Source organism: Lepisosteus platostomus, chromosome 13 (genome assembly GCF_059453375.1).
Source record: "Lepisosteus platostomus isolate fLepPlt1 chromosome 13, fLepPlt1.hap1, whole genome shotgun sequence".
NCBI classification, from domain to species: Eukaryota; Metazoa; Chordata; class Actinopteri; order Semionotiformes; family Lepisosteidae; genus Lepisosteus; species Lepisosteus platostomus.
In genome coordinates this window covers 15,941,836-15,967,867 of record NC_142623.1, presented here as the reverse complement: position 1 = coordinate 15,967,867, position 26,032 = coordinate 15,941,836, and the positions used below count along the sequence as shown (strand labels likewise).

At 44.0% G+C, this 26,032-nt stretch overlaps 1 protein-coding gene across 11 annotated transcripts in view; it reads right to left on the bottom strand.

Annotated features, from left to right (window-relative positions):
- Positions 1 to 26,032, bottom strand: part of pde4a (phosphodiesterase 4A, cAMP-specific) — a 292,647-nt gene that overhangs the window by 4,173 nt on the left and 262,442 nt on the right. For 9 of the 11 annotated variants that reach the window (XM_088603481.1, XM_088603482.1, XM_088603487.1 and 6 more), the window contains 9 exons: positions 19,618 to 19,711; positions 13,865 to 14,040; positions 12,483 to 12,581; positions 11,656 to 11,820; positions 10,901 to 11,000; positions 10,228 to 10,382; positions 9,287 to 9,409; positions 7,616 to 7,798; positions 57 to 7,256 (listed from right to left, as the gene is read on the bottom strand). In XM_088603481.1, coding sequence (XP_088459607.1) covers positions 6,780 to 7,256; positions 7,616 to 7,798; positions 9,287 to 9,409; positions 10,228 to 10,382; positions 10,901 to 11,000; positions 11,656 to 11,820; positions 12,483 to 12,581; positions 13,865 to 14,040; positions 19,618 to 19,711 — 1,572 coding nt within the window. In that variant the 3' untranslated portion in view covers positions 57 to 6,779. Of the gene's footprint in view, positions 1 to 56; positions 7,257 to 7,615; positions 7,799 to 9,286; positions 9,410 to 10,227; positions 10,383 to 10,900; positions 11,001 to 11,655; positions 11,821 to 12,482; positions 12,582 to 13,864; positions 14,041 to 19,617; positions 19,712 to 26,032 lie in introns of those variants that run through there. The other 2 variants (XR_015926010.1, XR_015926011.1) reach the window with 1 other exon arrangement.

Below are 26,032 nucleotides of genomic sequence, written 5' to 3'. Positions count from 1 at the left end.
AGGTTCCCACCAGGAGTCCAGTCTTGCACAAAAACCACTCGTCACGGACACCAGGGTTGTTGCATAAAATGTATTCATGCTTTTTATTTTGCAGTTTATATTTTAAAAAATCATCCGTTATTTTGAACACACTTTACAGTACCATACAGTGAAATCAAAGAAAAAATATACATATATATTTATATATTGTCATTAACTTATAAGATGCCTTTTAATTTCACAGAAATGAAACCCCAGCACTTGGATTAATCTCTCTGAAAAGAAACAAAAAACAAATCTTATAATAAAATATAATAAAAAATAACCTAGACTTCAGAAGTCCCCCTTTTTTGGACACATTGTACACATTACAGTAATATAATTTACAAATATTACAATCATTTTTAATGGTGTATTTTTTTCACTCCAAACAAGGTACATTTGAGCAAAAGCTCACAGATCACAAACAGACCATTGTTCTAAGAAGAAACAGAGGAAAGAAGATGATCTCAAACTTAAAGTGAGAAAGCAGACCTTCAGCCTTAATCCCATTTGTTAAGAAACATGCAGCAGAAAAGCCCAACCTAGTTCAGACTGGATTACATTCTAAATTTGTTGGAATTTAATCCAATCTGAACTAGGGCAGATATCATCAAGAGTCTTGATTCACTAACATTAATGCAGATTTTGTGCAATTTCAGCTAATACTGATCAATACTTTACTCAGCCATACACAGAACAAATCCACCTGAGTTCTATGATTTATTCCACGGATAGTTCTTCATTCAAAGCTTTTGGGATAATCTCCAAGTCCTACATTTGGGGTAACTCTTAAATGTCAATTAGAAGAAACCTATTCTAATTTCTTAGCTGCCCTCAGTCTCTGCTAATTTCTCACTTTGGCCATTTCTTAAATTTTACAAAAATGTCTTCAAAAGAGCTATGGTTGTTTAATATATAAAGTGCATGTCTTTTTTCCCCTTGGAGGAAACCCAACCCTTCACAAGACACACAAACCATGGGCAACACAGCACTGTGCAGCAAACGGGCTTAAGGCTCTGAAGGGATTCTTCAAAACCAAACCAGGAAGGACACTCAGGTCTGTGATCCTTACCTTTTCAAAGTGCAGGGCTCTCGCATTTTTGCTTTAAAAGAAGCCATGACATCAATATCCTGCAACTAAAGATGCCGGATCACTTTACTAAACTGTGCATAACAGCTTCAACAAGGGGCGTCGGGGTCTCTAGGAGCGATCTATGATTTCACCCAGTTTGGAAACAAATTTGCCCAGAGGTGAACCATCCAAATCCCTCTTGGAATTTAATATTCATCATAAGATTCAGCTTTTGATTTATTTGTTGAGCTCATGATGTGATGCAGGCAGTGTTTAAAACTCCGAAAACGTTTGTCAGTTTAAACACATCACCAATCTCTCGGTTTGCCTTTGAGGACGGAGAGCTCCATCTTCTCAAGACTCAGGCTGCCTGCCTTCGGTAGAATTCTCCACATGCTCAGACCTTAAGGGCCCTAACCATGACTGAAGATTTTCAAGATCTGGGCCTTAACTAAAACACTTCTACTTATACACACATGCGTGCATATACACACTTTCGAAAATGTTAGGAACCTGTAACTGTTACCACAGTAATCAAATCAGTCTTTGGTTAAACACTCCTCGTGACTTTTAAGGATTAAATATATATGTAGCTCAAACTGTGCCAGCACTTACTTTCTCCCAAAAACATCTGCATCAATAACACCAAAATCTGCCTACTTTGAAAGCAAGGCTCTTGATGGGGCATCACTCCCTGGAGTGGCTTTTAGCACTGTCCTCTCTCACCACAGACCACAAACTGATGAATACAGCTGTCCCACTGGTTTGGTGTGACACAATGAGGTAAAAGCCCGAGGACATGAACTATGAGAAGAGTGCAAGGAGGACACACAACTTGATTTTTCTTATTCTTAATTCTACAGTGTCAAATCTATTTCTTCGCATATAATGTAAATTTACATAGCGAGAGACTGGGGAGGAGAGCGAGAGGAAGCAGAGGTAAAGAGCGAGACGGAGGGAGGGTAGAACCCAGAACGATTGCAGAGATTTAAAAAACCTGACCATAAGCATTAATTTGATCTCACCGACACCCCCCAAAAAAAGAATGTGACGCTCTTCTTGTTTATATAATCCATATTTTACAATCCAACATTACAATATGTACAGAACAAACAATAATAAATTCAAACCCATCAAACAGAATCATACAAAAATAAAAACTGTACACGAACCATTCAGAGAAAACACTGGAGGCATATTCTTTATCATTGAGAAAAAGGATGGCAGCAATTAAATAATTTCATAAGAAACAATTGCTACAGTATTGTGTTAAAATGGCAATTTGTATTTGTTTTCATTAACTCACCACATAAAACAACAAAATAAGGAACACCACCGGGAAACAGAAAAGTGAACGCAAATCTCAAAATCTTCTCCAATATACTACGGTACTAAGTGAAACTGCAGAGTGTGGCACAGGCAGTCTAGGCTAAAAAAGAATGCCAACATACCCTTGGGCTGAAAAACTGTGCCAGCTGTACTGCTGTATTCAGAACAGATGAACACCAGCCTTGTGCAGAAGGTTCTGCATACTCTCCAGACCCCGTACAACTGCTGCAGCAGGCTGAGCTCTCAATGCCACTATGTTTGTATCAGATATAGACAATCTCTAAGCCAAGACTGCTCAATTTAGTATGGCAGGGCAGCACAAGGCCCATTCATTTTCTTCAAACAACAGCCTTCAGCATTCACAAAGTATTGCATGGAGCTAATCTGTGTTGTCACGGAGATGGCCAGCAATCCAGGGAATCATCCTGGTGTCTCTCCAAATTGTGGAAGAGAAGAGTAGGTGGTTCCCCCTCTCCCCAACCTTCGCCAACTTCAGACCTTATTAGAAAACTCCAGGACCACATCACACCAGAACCCTCCATCTAAACTTGTGACGTTTTGCACTCTTTATATAGTATAAATTGCTAAATGGGAAATATGTGCTTTGGTGGCTTTGTAACCAGTGAAGCTGTGTGGTTGTGGTGTTCCCATCAAACTAGGGAGTGAGGTTTTGAGACATGCGTACACCAGAAACTTAAAAACACTGCAAGAGTGCTCACAATAAAGCAACAGCAACAAAAGGCAACAAAGAAACACCACAGACGCTGTCCACAACTCTGAGCGCACAATGTGGAGGTCTGTGTCAGTGTCAGCCATGAGCGACAGCCTGTACCGCTTGCGTCTTACACCCACCCCTGCAGTGACCGCCTGAAATGCACCGTTCAGCACACTAGGGCGGAGCAGGATAAAACTGCATTAAAACAATGCGGTTTTGTGAAGTGAACTTCCAGAACATTCTTGGCCAACAGCTCACCCTGCACCATTCAGGCAGAAAAACAAATGAAAAAAAGCAGACAACCATTCCCTGGAAACATTAAGGCAAATACAGTTTGTCCATGACTGAAACCAAAGCACATCCCTGGACCTCCAGGAAAAGAAGAGTCTGAGCCATGGGGAATACTTCACAGCAAACAGCATATACTAAAGGCCCTGTGTTAGCCTGGCCTTCTGCACCTCAAGGTACAGTCACAGCCCTACCTAGAAGAGGAAAATCCAACAGCTGTCCTGTCTGGCAATGACAATCTGCAGCCCTGGTCCTGGAGAGCCCAAGTCCAGCAAATTTGAACAAATTTGTATAGAACAATTCTTTTGTTTTAATTCATCGTGTGATTTGTTAAATTAAGCAATTTGGAGGCAATTTCTTCAATCACTTCAAAATCTCTTTAGCCCTCAAGTACCAGAGCTTACATAACGTATCAGATCACCTGCTTGATTCAACAGAAGCTTACAGGTATTGCCAATCTTTGTTAACAGGTGACCTGTTAGTCTAACAGGACCAGGGCTGGAAACCCCTGTTTTAAAATCTACAAGATACTGTGAAGGAGGGTAAAATCTGATTATTATTTTTTTGACGGTCAAAGTGATGGAATGTGTAAATCTAGTACAGCCGAAAAATAGGTGTGGACTAGAAAACAATTTCCAATCAAACACAATTTGAGAGGCTTGAAGACCGCGAGTGCCAAGGCGGAGAAGCTGAAGTGCAGCTGCTCCTGAAGTATGAGGCTCAGAGTCAGGCAGGACCGGTTCTGCAGCTGCTTTTGTTTGGCTCTGAATGCTGGCATCAGCTCTTTTCACCGAGAGTCCAAGCTGAACACTGCGTGTGTTGGGGGAAGAGGTGGGAGGACCAAACCCCATTTGCCACAAAATCTGTCTACGTCTTTCTCAGCAGCTCGGCTGTGGCTGAGAAGGAATCCTTTAGCTCGTGAGAAAGACTTCCAGACTCAGCAGACCTCCACCAAGAATGCAGTAAGATTCATGGGAATCTTTTAGGGATGCTTCAAATTGAAAAATGTTGTAGAAATGTTCCACATGTGCCAAGGCACGTTATTCCTTCTCATGCCCCCCTTGCCCCTCTCGTTACACAATATCGTTGGACAAGAGGACTGCGGACCCAGGGTGCTGCGCTCAGGATAGCTGGTGACGCTCTATCTGCAGGATCCCTCCACTGTTCTCTTTGCTTCATGGAGCCCCACTGATCTGTTTTTTTTTCCCCCTACACAGCCTCAACTGGCATTCTGACATAGCGACACAGTGGCGAATAGGACACCCCTCCACCCAGCCCCCCAATCTACCACCCGTCTGAACAAACGTTAAGGCAAAAGAAATAAAACCAAAACCCTCCGAGACCTTGTAATTGCATGTCTGTTCGCTCTATGAAACCATCCTCATTATACAGGACTTTGCCTTCACCTCCTCCCCTTCCTGGGCTTATTCAATACCTTCCTATGGCTGAGATTGTATAGTCAGTCTCCTTGAGCATGAAATGTACTGATCTTCACGTGATTTGCTTTTAAAAAACAAGGCTACATACCAGCAAGAAGCAGCAGGAATGCGGCCTCTTGCCGGTACTGAAAAAAGCAGGAGTCACATCTGTGTTCTTGAATGGCAGGATTAAGTACCACCCACACCTGCCGTTTCAAGGACAAAGCAGGCTGGTCCTCCTCAGTCTCTCATTTCCAATGGAAGGTCCTGCTTGACTCGCCCTTTACCATCTCAAGCGCACGGAGCGGACAGACATGATATTACAGAATTTGGCAAGAATCCATAATTGCTAATGCTTGTTATATGACATACACAAACTAGGGTTCTCGGATGGCTTGTGGATACTGTACACATGAATTCCTTTCGCGTTCGCTGAACGTTTGTCATTCATTTGGCAAAGTCACACACTGAAGTCTGTTGTAGCAGCTGATAAGCACTAAGGAGTCCGAATGTATTTTTTAAAACGAACCATTCCTTTACAGTGTAAAGTGGTGAAGAACCCTAGTTTATATATATAAATAACATTATATTGAGTCTCGGTCTTTTTTGAGAATTAAAAAAACAATACAGGACTGCATCTCATGCGCACTTCGACTTTCTTCGTAGTATTGCCATTTTGTGCAAAACCGAACACAAATAAAGTAGAAACTCGGCTAAAACCAACAGAGGAAGACTTACTGTTGAATCTTCTAGAGATAGAAAGAAGACGGTCAGTTTTTGCACACTGTCTCCTACGGCGTCTGTAAAATGTGGCAAACTTTTTTTCGTCAAAAGATTCCTAGGAGAGAGAAACTCCTTCGGGAATTGATAAAGACTGACAGCTTTTGTTTTAAATAAGAAGGCGACACTGAAAATGAAAAAAAAAACAACAACAGGAAAATCAAATCCCGCCTATGATTCATTGCTTGACCGTTGCTACAAGCCCGCGGGGCCTGTAGGTTTAAAAAGGCACGCGGCCATTCAGCGAAGTAGCACTCTACGTAAAGGGTAAAAGGGCAAAGGGAGGGGCCCTCCGACTCGGGACGCACGTCCCCGTGACGTACGTACGCACTCTTTCCCGGCTAGGTCCTTCAGAACAATCCGCAGGTCCGCAAAACTCCACGCCAGCTGAGCCCCGCCCCCTCGCCGCCCATCCACCAGGACGGACAGACGGACGGGGGCTGAGGGGCGTCTTTTCCGACAGAAATGGAAGAGGCTTTCGCGAACAGGGTTCGGGCGGCTTGCGCTCTTGTTTGGAGTTCCCAACGAACCAGAAAAATAAAATAAAAAGAAGAAAAGGAAATCCTTTCGAGTTAGAAATGGCTTTATCCCCAAGAAAGCATAAATAATCTCCTTTTTTCAGTCCTACTTAGCTCCATTCCCATTCCCCAAATGTATATATATAAATATATATAGGTATATATATTAATATATATGTAAAATGTCCAGAGTGCTACAATGTCTCAAAATGGCCCATAAAATAAGGTTCTTCTAATTCTTCTTCTCTGCAGGTCCTCGATCCCACCACAGGGGCGGCGCCACCAAACATTCGAAATCTACAGTTGCTGTGTAAATATTTTTTGTTCCCTTTTTTAAAAAATAAATTAGAAACGTCTCTTTTTTTTTCAGGTCTCTTATTTGTTCGCTGTATTGTTTTATTCTCCAAAGGTCCCTGGAGGTGGGTGCGGGGGAGGCGTGGTTTGGGCTCTGGGACAAGGGGCAGCAGGAAACGGGACCAGGAGCGGAGTCCTTCTTTCATTTCGGTTTCTTCCGACCGGCCAACAAAATGCCCAGGCCTCCAGCAGCTCTGTCTGCTGAGCGCCCCCGGGGGGAGAGGGAAGTGTTGGGGAGCTAAAGGAAGGCGTTGAGGGACAGGAAGTGATCAGAGGTCTGTGTCTCATGTCTCAGCAGGCGAGGACGGCAGCTCCTCTTCCTCCCCCACCTCATCGTCCTCCTCCTCCTCCTCCGGGCTCCCCTCTGAGTGTCCGTTCTCCCCTACCACCACCACCACCACCCCCGGCTCCCCGGGCTGTCCAGGGTCCTCGTCCTCGCCCTCGGGGCTCCCGGCCACGCAGTTCTCCCCCAGGTGGTTCTGGCTGGGGGACCCCTCCTCTTCCGCAGCAGCCCCCCGGCTGTTCCGCCCCTCGGGGTCCTCGCCCTCCTCCTCCAGCGTCAGCTCGAACTGGAACTTGTCCAGGCAGGCATCCGGCTCCTTCTCGGGGTCGTCGGGGGGCGGCGAGGGGCTCTGGGGGATCATGCTCTGGTACCAGTCCCGGTTGTCCTCCAGGGTGTCCAGGATCTCCTGGGCATCGGGGTGCACCAGGTCGGCCCACGTCTCCCACAGCGGGTGCACGATGTAGTCGATGAAGCCCACCTGCGCGGGAAGGAGAGTCAGCGATGTGACATGTCAGCACTTCCTGTGCCCTTTGTGGGCTTGCGCAGCAGCCTTGAGTATTACAATATTGTCAGCCCTTCACAATGAGGAACTAATTAATAATAATAATAATAATAATTCCTTACACTTATATAGCGCTTTTCTGGACACTCCACTCAAAGCGCTTTACAGGTAATGGGGACTCCCCTCCACCACCACCAGTGTGCACCCCCACCTGGATGATGCGACGGCAGCCATAGTGCGCCAGAACGCTCACCACACACCAGCTATCAGTGGGGAGGAGAGCAGAGTAATGAAGCCAATTCATAGATTGGCTGTCAAGCTGTTCCAGGGCTTACCTGGGACTTCTCCACAGAGGCGGTGTGTTTGTCACACATGGGGCTGATCTCCATGCCCCTCTCCCTCTCCTTGTCCCCCTGCCTGAAGAACTCCTCCATAATGCGGTCAGTCCACTGCCGGTACAGCTCGAGGGGCTTGGTGGGGTTGCTGAGGTCTGCGCAGTGCACCATGTTCCTCAGCACCTGGGCAGAGATGCAACGGAAGCCAAATGCCTTGTTTAGATACAGGCCAGGAGCAGCCCTGCACACAGCTTTGCACGACATGCCTTCTGCACAGTTCACTCCTTCAATGTATCGCCCAGTCCTCCGCGTTCAAGGAGAACTCGAATAGGTGGAAAAGTTCCTGAAATGTCCTATACCATATGTACATCGCAGATTTATCCATTAGACCATCAACATAAACGTATACTGTACAATCAAGTCACAGAAGAACAGGACACAAAATACAGTACTACAGTTTTTGATTATAAAAAGGATTATTTAAATGAACATAATTCAAAGTCACTGAGTGAGGTAATCTTACAAGATGTGATAAAGCAGGAGAGATGTGGTCAGCCACATGGAAGAAAACTTTTTTTTCCTCCAACTTTTGAATTGAGCCCTAGAGCCAGAGAAGTTGTGGTCCTCACTAAATGTTCTTGAAGCTTTGAAAACAGTAAATATGCAAAAAACTGCATTCCAACATTCTGAATGGATCAAGTGATCAGCCCAGGTCTGGGTAGTACATTCCGTTAAAAAAGGTTTGGGATTTGACTTCTCCCATTATAGGATATGGACAATCCGATTGGATTATACAATATATCTGACTGCTACTTAAACCTTCTCGTGTAGAATACAGAAGTCCTGCTTTGGCCACCTGAACACACAGAGCTCTGCCATTTGAAAATGAACAATCTTTGTATAAAGTAATTGTAAAATTGTGAGAACTCTGGTCTGATGGTGACGTGTAGAAAAAAGATATTCATATCATAGGTTTGAAAATCCTGTGGGCAATTCCACCATGTTTTAATGGAAAAGGGCCACTGTACTTGTATATCAGTGAGGAGTTAGCCTAGAGTCCAGAACGGGACACTCCTGTTCTGAGGAAGGGTCTGTTTTCATTATCTGTTTCCTTTAAACCTTATCACTGTTATGCATAGTCTGCCTTTCCACATGGAATGATGCATAGAAAGAATACAAACTGGATTCACCGGGCACTGCGCTCCTAGGCCAGGTGTTTCTATAGCAACCGCTGCCCTTAGCTGCTCTGTCTAGAACCACTTTGCTTAGCAACTGCACCACTTAGCAACTACACTCTCATTTGCCACCCCCTCCCCATCTCCCTTAGCAACTAGCTCTTCATTAACCTTCAGCCTCTGTGCAGCTCCCATTCCATTGGCACACAGTGCCAAGGCCATTCAGAGGTATTCAGTTCCCAAGCATGTGCTTTGGGCAGAGTCAGCCTTGTCAAAGGCACAGAGACAAAAGAGTGAATTTGAAGTCTTTACAATATCCATAAGGTCCAGAAGGTCATATGTAGTGTGCAAAATTACAGGTTTAAGTAGTGAAGTTTTTTGGAGGAAGAAGGCACCTTTGATCCCTCAGTTAACCCATTCCCCTAATATGGGCCACATAGCCCAAGTAGGTTGTGCCCCTGGCAGGAATGCTGTTCAGCCTCCAAGAGAGCCCCACCTGTATGCGGTCTGTGTAGTGGTCCAGCAGCAGCACTCCCGAGCTCGTCACCTTCTTGGTCTCCACCATGGTCTTGAGGTCGGCCAGCAGGCTCATGTGTTTGGACATGTCTGTGGCCAGGACCTGCCACAGACAGGGGAGAGAGGGAGAGACAGAACGTCAGATTCAGCGTTGCTTTCTCCTCCCTTCTGAGTGGCTACAGTACAGAGGCGTCACACAAAACTTCCTAAAGGGTTCTTTTCTACAGTACTTTTGCACAGATTCTCCATTGTTCATCTGGTCTTTTCCATGCTTTTACTGTGATTGCACTGTGCCCTACTCTACTTCTAAAGCCTTCATAAGGTATCACCAGGAAACAACATGACTATGGCATTTCCATCATCTTTTTGGGCACAGGGCCACTATAACACCCACTGCACACAAAGGGATTTATCTGGTATATACCTAAAGAAACAGCTTCCTGAATCACTAGAGCTAATATTATTTTACATTTTCGGTTGGAGTATTATCATTGATGGATTATGAGCTCTCCAGCAAATTAAGGGCACAGGTGTTTATGCTTGCCCTGACAAGCAGCCCAAAAAATAAGAACAAAAACTATGAGAGACTACAAGTGACAGAAGGCTATTTGGTTCATCCAGCCTGTTTTTGTTAATTGACACAAGGATCTTATCCAGCTGTCTTCTGAAAAAATTCAGGGTATCATTTTCAGCTGAATGGCTGTGCAGCTTGTTCCAAATTCCCACGACCCTTTGTGTGAAGAAGTCACCCTTGTTCTCAGTTTAAAATGAAATTCTGCTTCTATAGTCAGTCACTGGACCATGGGTTCAGGCTCAATATGTTACTGGCTGGATGTGATCGGTGGAAGGTCCCGTAAATACCACTGTCACCCCCTCCCCTAACCCCCCCTCGGCCTCCCGAGTACTGATCAGAGTACTGACCATGTCGATGACCATCTTGCGCAGGCTCTGCCTCTGCCTCTTGCTCAGGTTCTGGAAGATGTCGCAGTTCTCCTCCTGCAGCAGCTTGAAGCCCACAGCCAGGTGGTGGTTCTCCAAGACCGACTCGTCGTTGTACATCAGGGCCAGCTCCGAGTCTGGGGGTAAGAAGCGGGCCACCATTAGGATCTGCTGACCCAGCTCTTCATAACAAGGCTTCTGGGTTCACCTGGAAGCATTCTCACTGAGCGAAAGGTTCCAGGTACAAGGCTGTTCTCTAGTTATGGGGCTGTGGTTTACTCAACAGAACACCTTCACTGCAACTCAAGACCTGCGTGAGATTTGTGTTTTAATCCACCTCCTATCCCCTCCCCACATTACCCACTCCCACCCGCGCTTCCACTTCTATTCCACTCCCAGTAGCAAAAGCGTCAAGCTCAGACAAATCTCGCAAGAGAGACTGGTTTACCCTGTGCTACAGAAAAATTGCTTAATGTTGACATGCATAAATTGAATTTTTACTGCAAAAATAACAAAACCAATTTGTCCTAAGCCTTGTTAGAAAGGAACTTAACTCCTGTCACAAGAGACATGACTCTGCGGAGGGCTGAAGCAGAGGAGGAAGAGTGGAGCGAGCTGTCGGCCTGCAGGGGGAGGGGGTGTGGTGTGGACTTACTAGTGTTGATTAGAAACTGGTTGGAGACACCAGGGTGGTCCACATCATGAATGGCAGCCGCAAACAGTGCTGCCAATATCTCCAGATCTGTGAACACGGCCTGCCAAGACACACAGAGGGAGAGAAAGGGAATGACTATACACATATTGGCAAAGGCAGCTAGGCAACAGGGACTAGTCTATCACCTTAGCTTTGCCAAACACAACAATCCTGTCATCTCTCACAACAAACTACCGGAAGACATGTCTAGGCAACCATGGTAATGTTTCTGCTGCTCAACCTGTCCATCAATTATGACAATGCAAAGTGGCAGGAAATCAGTCTCACCTGTCCACTGTTAAATTAGTGCTTACCTGATTTCCCACTAATCTCCGCTCTGTCTTAGAAAGTTCTTCCCCTAGTATTAGCATTTGTTTCGGATTTATCCCTGCGCTCTGTTGTCTGTTTTACTGGTTTTATACCTTGGAAATGCTTCCAGATTCCCTTTAGTACTTTCTTACTTCTGCATGTTATGAACTGTTTGTTTCACTATCACAGCTTGGATTGCACTTTCAATCTGTTTGTATGACGGACAGCTGACTGCCTGCTTTTTCCGGAGGGATTTCCTTTTACGAACTTCATCAGGAACTTCGCAGCTCAAACTTCAAAACCCGTAGGTTCAATCAGGCAAGGAGCTCTGCTGGAATAAACGCCAGCAGGGCCAGGACTGTGATCTCCGTAAATGAACAGGCGGGCAGTGTCCCAGATGCACTCACGTCCAGTGCGGGCGTAGAAAGCAGCACGTGCGTGGACTGCGTGACGTCGGCAGCGTGTAGGCTGTTGTGGTAGGCCACGTCAGCGTGGTAGTGGTCTTCCAGTGTCATGATGTAAGTGATGAAGGTGTCCACTGGGATCTTGAAGGTCTTCATCAGGTCTCGCTCCTGTGTGGACAATAGGTGAAACAAAACTAAATCTGTGTTGGGTCTTTTTCTGCAGCCCTCGTCCACCCCATCTCTACCTTCACAGCTCTGCATGGGGCTCCTAACTTCCTTATCCTACATCCGGATGTTTGGCCCTCAGCTGAGTGGGTTAATGCCTCACTTCTCTATTAATATTCCTCAGGTGTCTTCCCATTGGATATTGTTACTGCTTGTGAAATGCATCTTTCCAGCAATGCCTTGGCAATAATTGCATGGCAGCCATCAATGTATTTCTTGTTAGCAAAGACTTTGCAAACTGCAGCCATTCCAATCTATTCCACTGGAGCTCCTTAGTGCTACCAGTTCTAACTGAAGATAGGATGTTGCCACACATAGAGGATACTATTTATTGCTTCAAAAGTGAATATATTTTGATTCACTTAAAATAATTACACTAGATGGCATAATTTTCGACAAGTTTAACTATAAATGCAGGGGCTGGTTGGATTATAAAGGTTTTAACATTGTACATATTTGGAAAAGGGAAAAGACTGTCCAGTTACTCTAGGCAGATTCTACAGTTAAGAGTTAAGTGTGTAAATTAAGACCAGATCAGGGGGATCAGCCACACTGGGAACTGTGAACTGAAGGAGAGAGATTCAGAGTGAACACAGACAACCTACCTGGAAAATGGCAAACATGATACAGCTTAGTGGTCTGTTGTTAGAGAACTCCGCCACTCGGAAGATGTTAAGGCCCCACTTGTTCAAGTCATCCAGCTCCTGCGAAAGAAGAAAGAACCCCCATAACATAAGGAGTTGGAATAGTAAAGCTGCAATGTGCATCATGCAGAATTTCTCCAAATCCAAATGCATTTTTACTTTGGATGGGGATAGGACTGAGATTCTTGTAGGTCAAAGTATCTCTTACTGCAGGCTGCATATTGGTGTTTGAGCTGTATCAGTCTAAGCAAATTTGTTAAATTTGAGGCCATAAGCATGAAATATCCAACCCTTTGTGTCGTCTTGTATTCGAGAGTCTGGAGCTCGTAAAACATGAACAGGTGCTTAATATGGCGACCTGAGTGTGCTATGAAATAGAGCTTGGGAAATGTACAGTGAAATACAATGTCTTTAAAAGCAATCATCTCACTGTATACAACACAGTTCTGTGAAATAGTGATTTTGGAGAGTCAATGTGGAGTGGAGGAAACTGTTCAGTTCTAAATAAAATTTAAGCCAAATGGCTAACTGCATCCTTTAAAGTTTCAGATTGTTAATATAAAATATTAACATCTTATACATTGCTTTTTGTAGTATGAATGCAAAAATACGCATTTGTAAGTTTAAAAATAACTTTTGATTGCCACACAGTTGTGTCCTGCTTGAACAAACTGCTTATTGTTGTTCCTTCATAAAAGGGAGATTAATAACAGTAGCAGATTGTGGTGTAAAAACAGGCAGTGCGTGGCGGTTCCAGATTTTCTGAATAACAAAGAAGTCATTCCAGGACAAGAGTTACTTTTGCATAAATGCATTGCATGCTGGGATAAGCTGCTAATATACTGAAGGTCAGTTTTCATGGGTCATCTGGAACTGATTAAAGAACTACATTTATTGTTTGTCCATAATCTATCCTACTGAATATCAATATTCAGCCACAGAGCGACCTAGGAAACCAATTCAGTAATGGGGCCAGGAATGACGCAAGGACACTGCCACAGCAGATGTGCACACTGCTGTTCAACACATTTTTAATACACAGGTCCTTATGTAACGGAGCGCCCAGCTGCATCAGAATAAAAGGGATCTTTACCTGGTGGCAGGTCAAAGGATTAAATAGTCAGAATACTTCAAAATGACTCAGAGCGGGTCACACTAACCTTTGGGACTGTTACGTGTAAAAGCTGACTGCTGTTAGTCTCTAACAGAGTTTCCATTCCTGAACATTTTAACTTTCATTCCAGTGTTATGTTCACAGTTCTAATCTCAGTTGCTTTGTACGTTTTCTCCTTCCTTAAGTGTTTCGGGGGCAACACCCTCACCCCGGACCCTGTCTGACCCACCCTGGCCAGCGAGTCCTCCTGCTCGGTCTTGACCCCAAACCGCGGGATGCTGGAGTTGGTGAGGCTGGAGCTGTGCATGAGCTTCTTCACGCCGCTGATCTGGCACATGGGCTGCTTCTTCTTCTTCTCCCGCTCCTTCTGCGTGGGCGATGGGATCTCCACCTCGTTCTGCTTGTCTAGGGAGGGCAGAGGAAATCTGTCATCAGCACTGCTCAACGGGGGCTTCCGCTATGAACACATTCATATTGTTACACTAACAGCACACCATAGCACAAAAACACTTCAGGTCTAGTTATTTTACTTCGGCTTACTTAGTGCATATGTGTGCATTCGTCCTAGAATTAAAACGGCCTCACTCTATTTCTCCTTGCAGCTTAAAGAGTTGGATGGGGGTTTTCATTCTTTCCTGAAAAACATTTACTGTTGCAGGTTTTAGTGCATCATGACGTTACTGTTCTTTCCAATTTCAAAGGCGAAGGGCACATTTGAAATTAAGCAGATTAAACAAATTAACATAATAACCCTTTAGGTTCATAGGGAGTATTTTTACAGTATTTTATGCACAGTTAAAAAAACATCAAAAAGGAACAAGTCTTATTATATTTAATTATTATTTCATAAGTAACTATAAACCTGGCATTTAGTGCAACATACTGTATGTACAGGGCTCTATATTCAAAACCTCAATGTCCATAGGAATGTTAAATCAAGCACTAGAAGTGCAGGTGAAATCTAACACAGTAAGATTCCATGTACTTGGTAGACTATGGTCCACCACCATTGCCCAGTACCATGGGCAGTAACCTCTGACAGCTAGCTTGCAACAAGGCATACAGTAGAGCCCAGTGAACTGATTCACTGCAGGAGGTAAGAGTGCAATTACACTGTATGAGCTTGAGAGCATGAAAAAGGCTGCAAACTATAGGAAAGGGCTCGGACCATTTGGTTCATTAAATAGTTCTATAAGGAACCCAGCCATGAATCTCATCCATATGCTTCTTATAGCAGCAAAAAAGCAGCACCCCTGACAAGAGCTTCTGCATCTTCATTTCTGCCCTGTTAGGAGATTGCTCCTGCTACCCAATGCTACCCAGTGCTGTGTTTTAAAAAATAACATTTCTCTTTCACGAAGATAACATGATTAACTGGTGAAAAGGATGGATGAATCATCTTGGATGGTATGGTAAAACTCTTCCAGCTTTAAATCATATATAAAATCATGTATAAAAATGAGAAACACTATATTGAAATTAATGCCAATCAAGTCTAGCGGTAACCATTCTTGTTCTTCTACTTATAGCAAATGTTCTGCTATTTACCTTCTTTCACACTAAGAGTTGGTAATCAACAACCGTATAGTCTGTATGTCAAATTATTCTCCCAGAAGGCCACAGTTTAAAATGTGCCTGGAAATAGACTGGAATGTCTCTGCATAAAAAAGCATATAAACTTCTATTCCGAATACATTGCAAGATGTGCACATTTAAACCATATACTGCAAAGTTTTTTACTATTACCGTGCACTTAAGCAGAAAAAAATATATTTATAAAAGCCTAGCTCTTTCAGACTGAAGTTGAAAGTGATCTTACCGATCACGGTCTGAAAAATGCCCTGGTTCTTTCACATGAATTCCTTCTGCACTGCCTTTCTCTTCATCTGTAACTTATGATCTGCACAACAGCCTACTACACCCACTTACCTGGAAACTACTAACAGACATTCAAATGATCTTTGTGGTTTAGGTCCCAACACTAGCAGCTACCCATTGAGTGTTGATTTGATATATTGCCGTAACCCTTTCCAAAGTTTTGTTCTTTGTACATGGCTAAGTTTTTGTTTTCTAGAACTCTATCACAATCCAGGTGCACCTGTGCTTTTCCTTTACCAACAAGGAAAAGGAGAGTCCCCAGAGGGCCCAATATACAAAATGTAGAGAGAAGAAACAAGATATGTTTCAAGATATGAGAAGAAACAAGATATTGTAACGCTTACGGCCGACAAGCACTGTGTGTAAGAGCCGGCGTACCAGAGCGGGTGACGTCACCGCCCTTCCCTGTGATAGCAGGACCACAGCTACTGGGCTGTGGAGAGATCTCTCTTTAGCTCACGGGGCTAGGTCGCTGCAGAGAGACGCGGAAGTCCCGGGTTCGAGCCTCCAGTCGGGATGGGGCCGACCAGATGCGGCAAGGGCGCCCGCCGGAGCCCCATTTGCGTTACAATATGTTTCTTCTAAACATCAATCTGCAGTTAGTTTAAATTAATGTATATCTTTTCTTTAGACATTTTTTATATGTGCATCTGTTTTTGACATCTAATATTGACTAATATTAAAAAGTTACTTTCCTGCCAAGCACCCCACCCAGACTGGTGAGCTATGATACACACACTGCTTATGAAAAGATGCTGGACCTGTGAGCACAGAGGAACTTTCTCACACTGCGTCCTCTTTCCCTTGGCACATAGCTGTGGGTGTCAGCCAGATTTCCACACAGTGTAGGTTTGCTTCTTTTCCAGCTGAAAAAGAGGACTGTAGTCATGAAACCCATGAAGTTTTGGGTTCTGGAGGGGGTCATAAGCAATAATTGGATTACAATTGGATTACAATTGCTAGCCACTAGGTTAGTTGCAGAACAGTGCTAAATGTGGTAGTCGGGCCCTCGCCTCTAGCTTGTACTTCCTCTGTGAAAGACTCTTCTGGAGTCTGCCCAAATTACTTCCTCCAGCACAAAGTTGTGCACAGGGCGTGAAGGGGCCCTATTTCCATACATATTTGTATAAGGGCCTGTGGTATCTGTGTTTGACGTCAATCGGTTTATCTTGTCACCTTCTTCATTTCCCTATGCCTGGATTTCAATTAAATGGCATTTTTCACCACTATTTCTTTCTGCCTTTTTCCTGGGCTAAACAACAGCACTCACACTGGTCCTACTGTATGGAGTTGAGTGAACTAGCATGCCAATAGCAAAGGCTATAGAAAAATACAGGCGATAGAAAACTGTTTCCTTCTGGGTTATTCTGTCTTCGTCTGGGCCATGGAGCAGTGGTGTAGCTGTCCTGATCCTGGAGAGCCACAATTCTTTAGGGATTTGGCACCGGCACTAACACACTGCTTTTTGAAGAATAGGCGTCTGGTAAAAGCTTTCCAACCAGGTTTGAGGCCCAAACTCTTCAAGAAACAGCTGGATGAAATTTTAGATTCACTTAGTTACTTAACTACCAAATGGCAAGATGGACCAAATCACCCTCTCTTGTTTGCAGAATGTTCCTATGTTCTTATTGCTTAACCTGCCCAATACAGACAGCTTCTGGTCAATGATGCAGCTACCACATACGATTGAAAAGGGAAACATAAAGGATACTAATGAGAGGAGACTCTGTCCACCCAGCCCGTTTGGTAGCTAGTAGCTATTTGATCCTAGGATATTATTCAGCTTTTTTATGAAGGTATTCAGCTTGAACAGCTTGGCTAGGGAGCTTGTTCCAGACTCCCTCAGCTCAGTACACTGGGAGAATATCTGGGCTGAAGGTGGTCCACCACTTTCCAACAGCACTCCCTGTTCATTTCACCGGAGGTCTTGGAGCTGAAGCATCACAAACTATTCCTCAACAGCAACATGGTCCCCTGCCATTCAGCCCAGTTGTCATTCAACTAATGAGTCCAATTCACTGGAGTAAACTGAATCTTCCTTACAGGTTCAAAACATTCTGTTGTCTTGACTCTATAGTATCTCTTATGCTATCTTAAAAATAGCCTAATTAAGAAAGTAATTACTGTAAGAGCTCCAGCTAAAACAAAAACCAACAGGCCTTCATCCATCCAGGACTAGAGTTTGACAAGCATCCACAAAGAATGAGAGGATGTGTCAAAAATGCTTTACCAGGCTGGGACTATTCTGTCTGGACCGGAAAGACTGCAGGTTGTGATTCACATTTATCATCTGTCAGTCACACGATCTATATCAGAGCCCTCTCCCTCTGCACACAAACAGGTTCACATCTTTCTCCAGATCAGATCCGAATCTCTACAGGGGCACCTTAGCAGCCAGCTGCTGTTTTTCTCTGAAACGTCAAGAAAAATCTTGAAGGAGCTGGGAGTCCAAGAGACCTAATTGTCCGAGTGAACAATTTGTTGATGCTTGCCTAGAATTTGACAACGTGGAGCAAATTCTGCACTGCAGTCAAACGTTTTAAAGTTTGAAGCTAGACCTGACCAGCTGGTTTAACGACAAGGCATAATGTTCAGCAACTGAAGTAAGGTATTCTTTACTGACATAGAAAACGAATTCCTTGCCTTAACTCTTGTTTAGCACAAATGCTAAATGATGAAGCCTTGCAGAGTCACAGTGATAGGCTTTAACACTGAGATGCAACACAATAAGTAATGCAAGAAACACACCAAGATCACCAAGGGCAGGGCCTGACAGGGCCTGACAGAGAAGCAAATGGGTTGCATTTCTTATTTTAATTGATGTAGTTAATGTATATAGTTTATAGTTTTCAAATTGATATAGTTAAATCAGAAGGGATGCTGTAACTTGATGTCAGTAATGCAGTTTTCAAAATGACCTAACTCCAACTGTTAATTCAAAGACATTACTATTTAGATTACCATAAACAGTCAAGCACGACCAGTGGAGAGAGGCTACATAAAGCACAAAAAAAACACAAAACAGTTGCCGCATTATTTTTTACTGGCACTCTCTCAAAATTGTAACCAGAATGACGCTCGCAGAAGGGGTTATGTAAATGATAACTCTAACCCAGGCCATGCCTGGGGACAGAGGACAAATGTTTCTTAGTGTTAAGATAAGGAAGCTAAAGGAATGCTGGGGTGACATCCCCAAAAGTTTAAATACTTTACTTTTGGCAGAGTCTGACAATTAGAGAGAGAGAAGAAACAGCTTAAAGTCTGGTTTCCACGGTCTTTACAGTTGTCCCATATCTCCCTACATAACCTAGTTTAGACACTGTGAAGGTCTCGCACGGTCAGATAGAGCTGTATGAGACTCTCACTAGCCTGGAGGGTCACTGTTGCCTTAACGTTGAAGGATTCTGCATGAACCTCCCTGGCAATGTGCCTATTTCATTTGTAGTTTTGTCTTAAGAGTGGACAAAAGAAATACATTTTACCAAAATTAATATTTAAAAAGACAAATTTTGTGTGCATGAAATGAAAGAGGAATGCAGACATTATCCGGTGAAGCGAGCACCCCCACTCTTTAGTACGAGTGAAAAGTCATGCAGCTATGGTGATGTATAACATCCTAGCTGAGCATCACCAGTCCTGCTGGTATGAAGTCACCATTCTGGTTATAAGGATAGAGCAGGGGATTCCATCTAGAAAAGGGTTTCTGTAACACAGGGGTGAACAACTCTAGTCCCAGAGGGCCAGAAGGTTTCTGATTTTCCTTCCACCTGAGTCCTTCATTACCTATTTGAGGTCATCCAAGATTGCTTAAGTGGATAACTTCCCCCTAAGTTGAAGCCTTTTCTTGTTCTTAAGGACTGGAGACATAGCATGCAAAAAACACAAGGTGAACTCATTGACATTAATCAAACACTTGCAATTCCATTTCTGGTCAAAAGATGGCATTATATACTTCCCTAAAAGCTGCCATTGACTTAAGAGACCATTTACCTTGTGCATGGAGATTTTTGCTGTGGACAAAAAGCAGCTGCACCTTAAATCTGCTCAAAGTAAAAACACAGAAGCCTGTGGGGAACAAAGATTATGAAGCCTCGTGACACTCACCTAGAAAGGTACTAGAGATGTATTCAGACACCTGGTTCCCCGACCGACTCATCTCTGACAGGTGTGTTAGCTCGCGGTTCAGCATCCTTTTGAACTGGAGGAGAGAGTGAAGAACATATCATTAGTGCTGTAGGACTGGATACCATTCAACATCACAACACTCCTACCAACATGTGGCAAAACTGTGTGAACTAACAGCGCAACGCAGGATTACAAAGTCTTTTAGATTAGACATCATCAGAGGCATCTTGAGGTTGAAATATGAAGCAGAACCACTCTTTTCTTCTTGGGTGGTCATTTTTCCTTTTTTAACTAGCCTTTATAGAACCCCGGAGAGCCTTTTAAACTAGAACACTGCTTGCTGGTTCTAGTTTCTCCAGAGAGATACCAGTCCTTTGACTTTATGGCGTCTTTGGTAGAGATATGCTACTGTACATAATCCCTGATTTACTGTACTTCAGATCACATAACTACTGTACACACCAACCCAAAAAATGATACAAATACAAAGTATTATTCAAAATACTTTCCAGAGACAACTTAAAGCAAAGGCATCTCTTTAGTATTGACCACCAGCCTACTAAGGGGACTTTATAGGAGGGATTTAAGATCTTCAAAGGTTACTGATGACTGGCTCAGGAAAAACAGTGAAACTAAGACCTGAGGACCCACGTGGAAATAGAGAACATTTACTGAATCCAGGAAGCACTTCTTTACACAAAGAATGGTGGGGGTTTGGAACTAATTTCAAGGTAACCTTTGTGCACCATGTACGCAAAATGCTGGGAAACATGAAAACTGAGACGTTCAAACTACACAGTCTTGGTAGTGATGTTATTTATTAGTGTTGCTTCTCATATCTAAAATGGTACAGCTCCTTTCCTTTCTGTCTCTGGGGTTGTGATAAACACAATTTTCCTCCACCTGGTGGTTTTGTTGCACCCGGTCGTACATTATTCCCAAAGAGGTCGTACTCCCACAGCGGTCAAGGCACGTGCCTTGATACCGCAGAACCACACAAACAGCACAGAAAAAGAATCTCGTTGGCCTCTCCTCTCTCTCATGTCAGAGCCTTGCTGCTCCTGCACAGTCATACTGCGTCTAGCCAGCAACCGAAAGTAGGTCAAGGCAATGACAGTGGAGGGGCCTTTGTGCACATTCTCCGCTTCACCAGTGCTCTGCGCAGTGCTCCTTTACATGTTTATTCTAAACAAGCCTGCCGTCTCAGCCTTAGACCCCTGCTGTCACAAGGCACTGTGACAATGTGTCACTGAACCAGGGTCCCTCAACACTCAGCCCACACTAGCCACCAGTGCTGGTTAGATTCCAGGTCAGGCCAAGCCCGCTCATTTAAAGCCTGCTGGAAGTCTGAGGCTTTGCAGTGTTATTGATGAGAGCTGCGTCTGCCCTCCCTGCAAGACCATAGCTCTGCTGTTGCGATTGTGGCGCCTACAGTGTAAAAAAGACACAGACAGCTTGCAGTGGGCATGAGGACATGAGGATGTTGGTTTCCCACACATTGTATGTATCCCTGAGCCAAGGGATATGACAGAGAGACAAGGGGTCAGAAGCGAGTGATTCCCAATGGGCAGGAGAGTGAGGGCAGCAAGAAAAGTGCAGTAAACTGAATGGAAGTGAGTGACTGAAGTTCAACCCTCTGTTTTCCAGGCTTCTGTTCCAAACAGCTATTCACTCCTTAACTGAACTATTAACTGGCTTCTAATTTGCTTATTAATCAGTCCTTTTAAAATGATCTAAATAGTTAAAACCAAGACCACTGCAGGTAATCGCAGATATCTTTAACCAAAAGCTGATCCCTGATCACGGTCATGTAGCTTGACATGGGCTGTCTGTGTGTGTATCACGCAGGTCACTCCCACGATCCCGAGCAAGGGGCACGTGTCGGGCAACCTCTTCCCGCGCAGGAGCCAGTGAAGTCCAGCTCTAGGAGCCTGAATACCCTGGAGAGCAGCTTCAAATAAACACCAAGGGTATTTTTTCCATAGAAACTCTGGGAATGTTCCTCAATGTACAGCAAGCTCTTCATTAATATCATCCCCATTGTAAAGTCGAAAATGGCCTGAATACATATGATGCTCTGTTACACAGAATAGTTGCTGAATAAAATCAAAAGCTTCCAGTAATTAATTGTATATTGACATATTATTTTGAAAAAGATTATTTTCAGTAGACGCGTACAGATGACAGTGGCTTAGTTGTTAGTGGTGCTGCCTCACATTTCTTGGATTAATTCTGGGCTAGGAAACCTTCTAAGTGGAGTTCGCAAGTTCCTCCCCATTCATGAGGGTTTTCTCCAGATGGTCTGGTTTCCTCCCATATTCTAGAGACACGCGGGCCAGATTAACTGGTGTCTCTAATTGATCCCCGTTTGCTGGCATGGACTGGCAGTCCTGCCCAGGGTCCAGAGCAGAAAACTCCGGGTTGTTCCCACCCTCACGAGCAGCTTTCTGATAATGGACTGATGGATGGAAGGCTCCTAGGTGAGTAACATATCCATCTATCCATTTTCTAAACTGCTTTATTCAATACTGAGCCGCAGGGAAGACAGGGCCTATCCTGGCAAGAAACGGGCAAAAGGCAGGATACACCTAGGATGGGCCAATCCATTGCAGGGCAGACACACAAACAAACAGACTCCAGGGCCAATTTTCCCAGAAGCCACTTAACCCACCTGTATGTTTTTGGACTGTGGAATGAAACATTGAGCACCTGGAGGAAAGCCACACAAACATGAGGACAACATACACACACACACAGATAGCACCCCAGCTCTGGAATTAAACCCAGAGCCACAGCCCTGCGAGGCAGCAATATTAAACACTGCGCCACCATATCACCCGTAATATGTAAGTAATACCTGTTTATACCATATATTATTCTACATAGGATTTTTTTCTCCCTTCAAATATCCATAAAATAGCCTTACAAAAACAAAGCAATCAGTAGAACCAGCACACAAGACATTTCCAGCAGGAAGGAATGGAATTACAGCCTAGCCACCTTGTGGGGCTGTAAGAGCAACACAAGAAACGTTTGAAAATCACAACTCTGAACAGACAGTTTGACTTGTATTGCAAGAAATACGGCTCCACGAGACCTGAAAGCTGTTGTTTGTCAAACTATGACCTACAGTCCATAATAGGTGATAACTGAAAGAGATATTTTTAAAGAAGAAAATATTTGAACTGCCTTTACAAGGGGAAATGTAACAATATTGGGATAACTGGCACCGTTTTCTGAATACAGAACTCCATACTCAATCTGGCAAACCCAGAATGAATGCCTCTCAAAGTTTAAATTAATGTCTCCTCAAATGCCAGGTCAGTCATTTTTTAATACCTCATTCACTGAAATGTTAATGTATTATTTTTGAAGGACGTGTAGTCATGGACAAAATGAACAAAACACTTCACTCTGACAGTTAATTCAACCGGAAACAAGTCAATTCAATGTTGGCTGCAGTCTTGTCTCCGATACTTATGCTTTCACTTTTCCCACAAGTACTGCATTTTCTCTTTACCTGAAAAATACGTGTCACCATATCCTTAATAAAGCTTGCCATGTGAAACTTAATTTGTAAGACTTTTTCCCCAAACATGAATCAAGTATTTAATCCTACTGCTGTCCTTTTACCATTTACCAATCTGTATGAAGGCAAGAATGGACTCCTCACAACTCACCTTGATGTAGCTCCAGGACACGGAGAGCAGATAGTTGATTTCCGGCATTGTGTTTGTCTAAACGGTTCCAAATGAGGAGAAATATACACACACTCTCCGCACTGGAGAGCAGGGCTGTAGATGCTGTGCTGCTGTTTGTAGGCACTGGAGTAGAGAGATCACAGGCACAGATTTCACAGCTCTACTGACTGGAGCCCAGTGAGCGGGGAGGACCAGGGTATTGGAAGAGAGTTCTTGGCTGGTGACGACAAGAGGCTGTCCATTCCAGGGGCCTCTCAGCTGATTTATCTAGCTCTTTTCCTCCAAGACGCAGGTGGAGAAAAGAGAGCAAGCCTCGTGTTGTTGTTGCTGCTCAACTGTCTGGCTAGCCCTCTCTGTGCTTTCTCTCAGTGTGCCCGCCTCCGAGCCAGCTCCCCTTCTGTCATCTGGGAAGGCAGCTGCCAGATGTTTTTTAGCGGGCGCAGGGCAACCTGATTGGCCTTCTCTGACCTGGAAACGGGTGCGTTAGGCCAGTTCTAACAGTTGCCAGACGTTCCTATTGGCTCTGATGGGGCTTGCCTTTGAACTAAGAACACATCTGACACAATGAGCAGATGTTATCCCACCGAACAATAAGCAGCAATTGGAAAAGTAGTGGGGGTGAGATGCTAATGCTCTAGGGCACAGCAGCCCCCCCACCCAGGAATCAGGCCTTTGATCTTTTCTGTTTTTTTATGCAGCTCCAGACAGCGTGGCTTGGAGAGGTGCGAGAGGATTGATCAGTTAAGGATTAAACAGCTCCTCCGCAAACCACTGGCACGTGTCTGATGGAAAACGTACACAAGACTCCCCTTGAGCTTTTATCAGTGTGTGTTGGAAGGGGGGGGGGTTGGAAATAGAAGCTGAGTGGCTCAGCAGCAACACGAAGTGAGAGGATCCATGCAATTAGCGCTGCAAAGACAACAGATCTTTATCCAGCTATTCCCCCCTCAAGTGCCTTCTAACCCAGAGGTCAGATTGATGAACGAGTCTGAATGGGACTGAGAGAAAACAGATGGAAACAAGACTCCCACTACGGTTCAGTTCGGTCAGTGTCCAGTGAAATGATTCTTACTCCGATTGTACCGATGGAGCTGAGGTGGAAAATGATCTTAACTCCCCTTGTCGGTTATGGAAACTTCCTCCAGATAAGACAACAAGAAAGAAATTCAGCTTTTGACTTATATTCTAAACCTTGCAAATGGAATACCCTCAAATGGCTCAAACTGCTGTACAACAAGAGTCCTACAGGCACTTATGGTTGACGGTTACCCCCTTTTCATAAATATATTAAATGTCCAGTATTGCCTCTACATAGTCCTCACTGCTAACCTGAAATATCTTGCTCAGATTGAGAGCATTTGTTATTCACCTAGAACTGAAATAGCTCCATGAGGACCTATGATCAATACAAACAATCATGAGAATGATGGAATGAATAGCTTCTTATTAACTCATGTCATGACATGTGCTTACATTTAAATCCCCATATCAAAGACCACAAGAAAATAAAGGACTGACCACCCCAGAAACCCTGTAAATACTCTGATCCTAAATTTCAAGAAATCCTACACCACACTCAATAGATCTGATTTGAAGGAGGCTTTGTGATACTGGTGCACACAGAGCAGGGCTCAGCTCAAGCAACTTCTGCCTGGCTACCCCAGGGATCCCAGTTAAAATCACTTGAAATTCCCTTGATTACATCAAAACTATTGGTTTATTTTCATACTTAAGCTTTTATGTGGCAGGAGCCAAGCGACAAAGCTGCCGTACACTACAGCATTGCTTGGCAGAGATTCGCTGACCTACTGTACATCACCTCACAAAACCCACTTCAGTGACCCACTTCTTCCCTTCTGACTTTGAAGAGTAAGAAATCACCTAAAGCCCCCACCCGACACTTTCAACTCCCCTTGATACATTTAAAGACTACGATCCTAGCTTTTGAGGAGAAAGCCCACTGAAACGGAAACCCTCTCCTTTGTGAAACCTTACTGCAGTATACCATGATAAAGTGCAGTATACTGGGGTGAAATCAAGAAAGCATGACCTCTAAGCCTTTTCAGGTACTCCAATTCCATTTTGCCTGAGAAAGCATAAACCACCAGTAAGGGTTGATTTCCATAGGTGTGCATTTACTGCACATTTTTACACAAGGTGCATAGGGAAGATAAATGAGAGATGTCCAGGTTTTGTTACCTGGCATTTGAAATATATTTCATAAACTCATATAACTTTTTTTATTAAGGATATCTGTTGGACACTGCTTCCTTTGGTGAGTGGAGCAATTCCAGCGGTGGTACCATGTGAACTGACAGACTTCCCAGATGATCAGGACAAATCCTATAGGCAGTTTGAGTTCTCTTCAGTACTGAAACTGTGTGTAGAATAGAAGATCTGCTTCCTTAAGAAAAGGAAGGGGCCACACTGACTAACTAATCTCCCCACAGTTAGTGGCCACTCACGTTGCCGAGCTGGATGGATGCCAAATCAATAAGGAAGGAAAACATTTGACCTCCTTGTTCAGCTCTGAAGCTGGAGAAATTGAAGCTGCAGAGCTGCTCTGACAAGTCATAAATTGCACAACACCCCAGTCCTCAGAAACCTCATCTCTGTGCTAGTAAACAAGTTAAATTAACTGTGTCCAGGGAGGCCCAGACTGGAACAGCCACATGGTTCCCACGCTAGAAGAC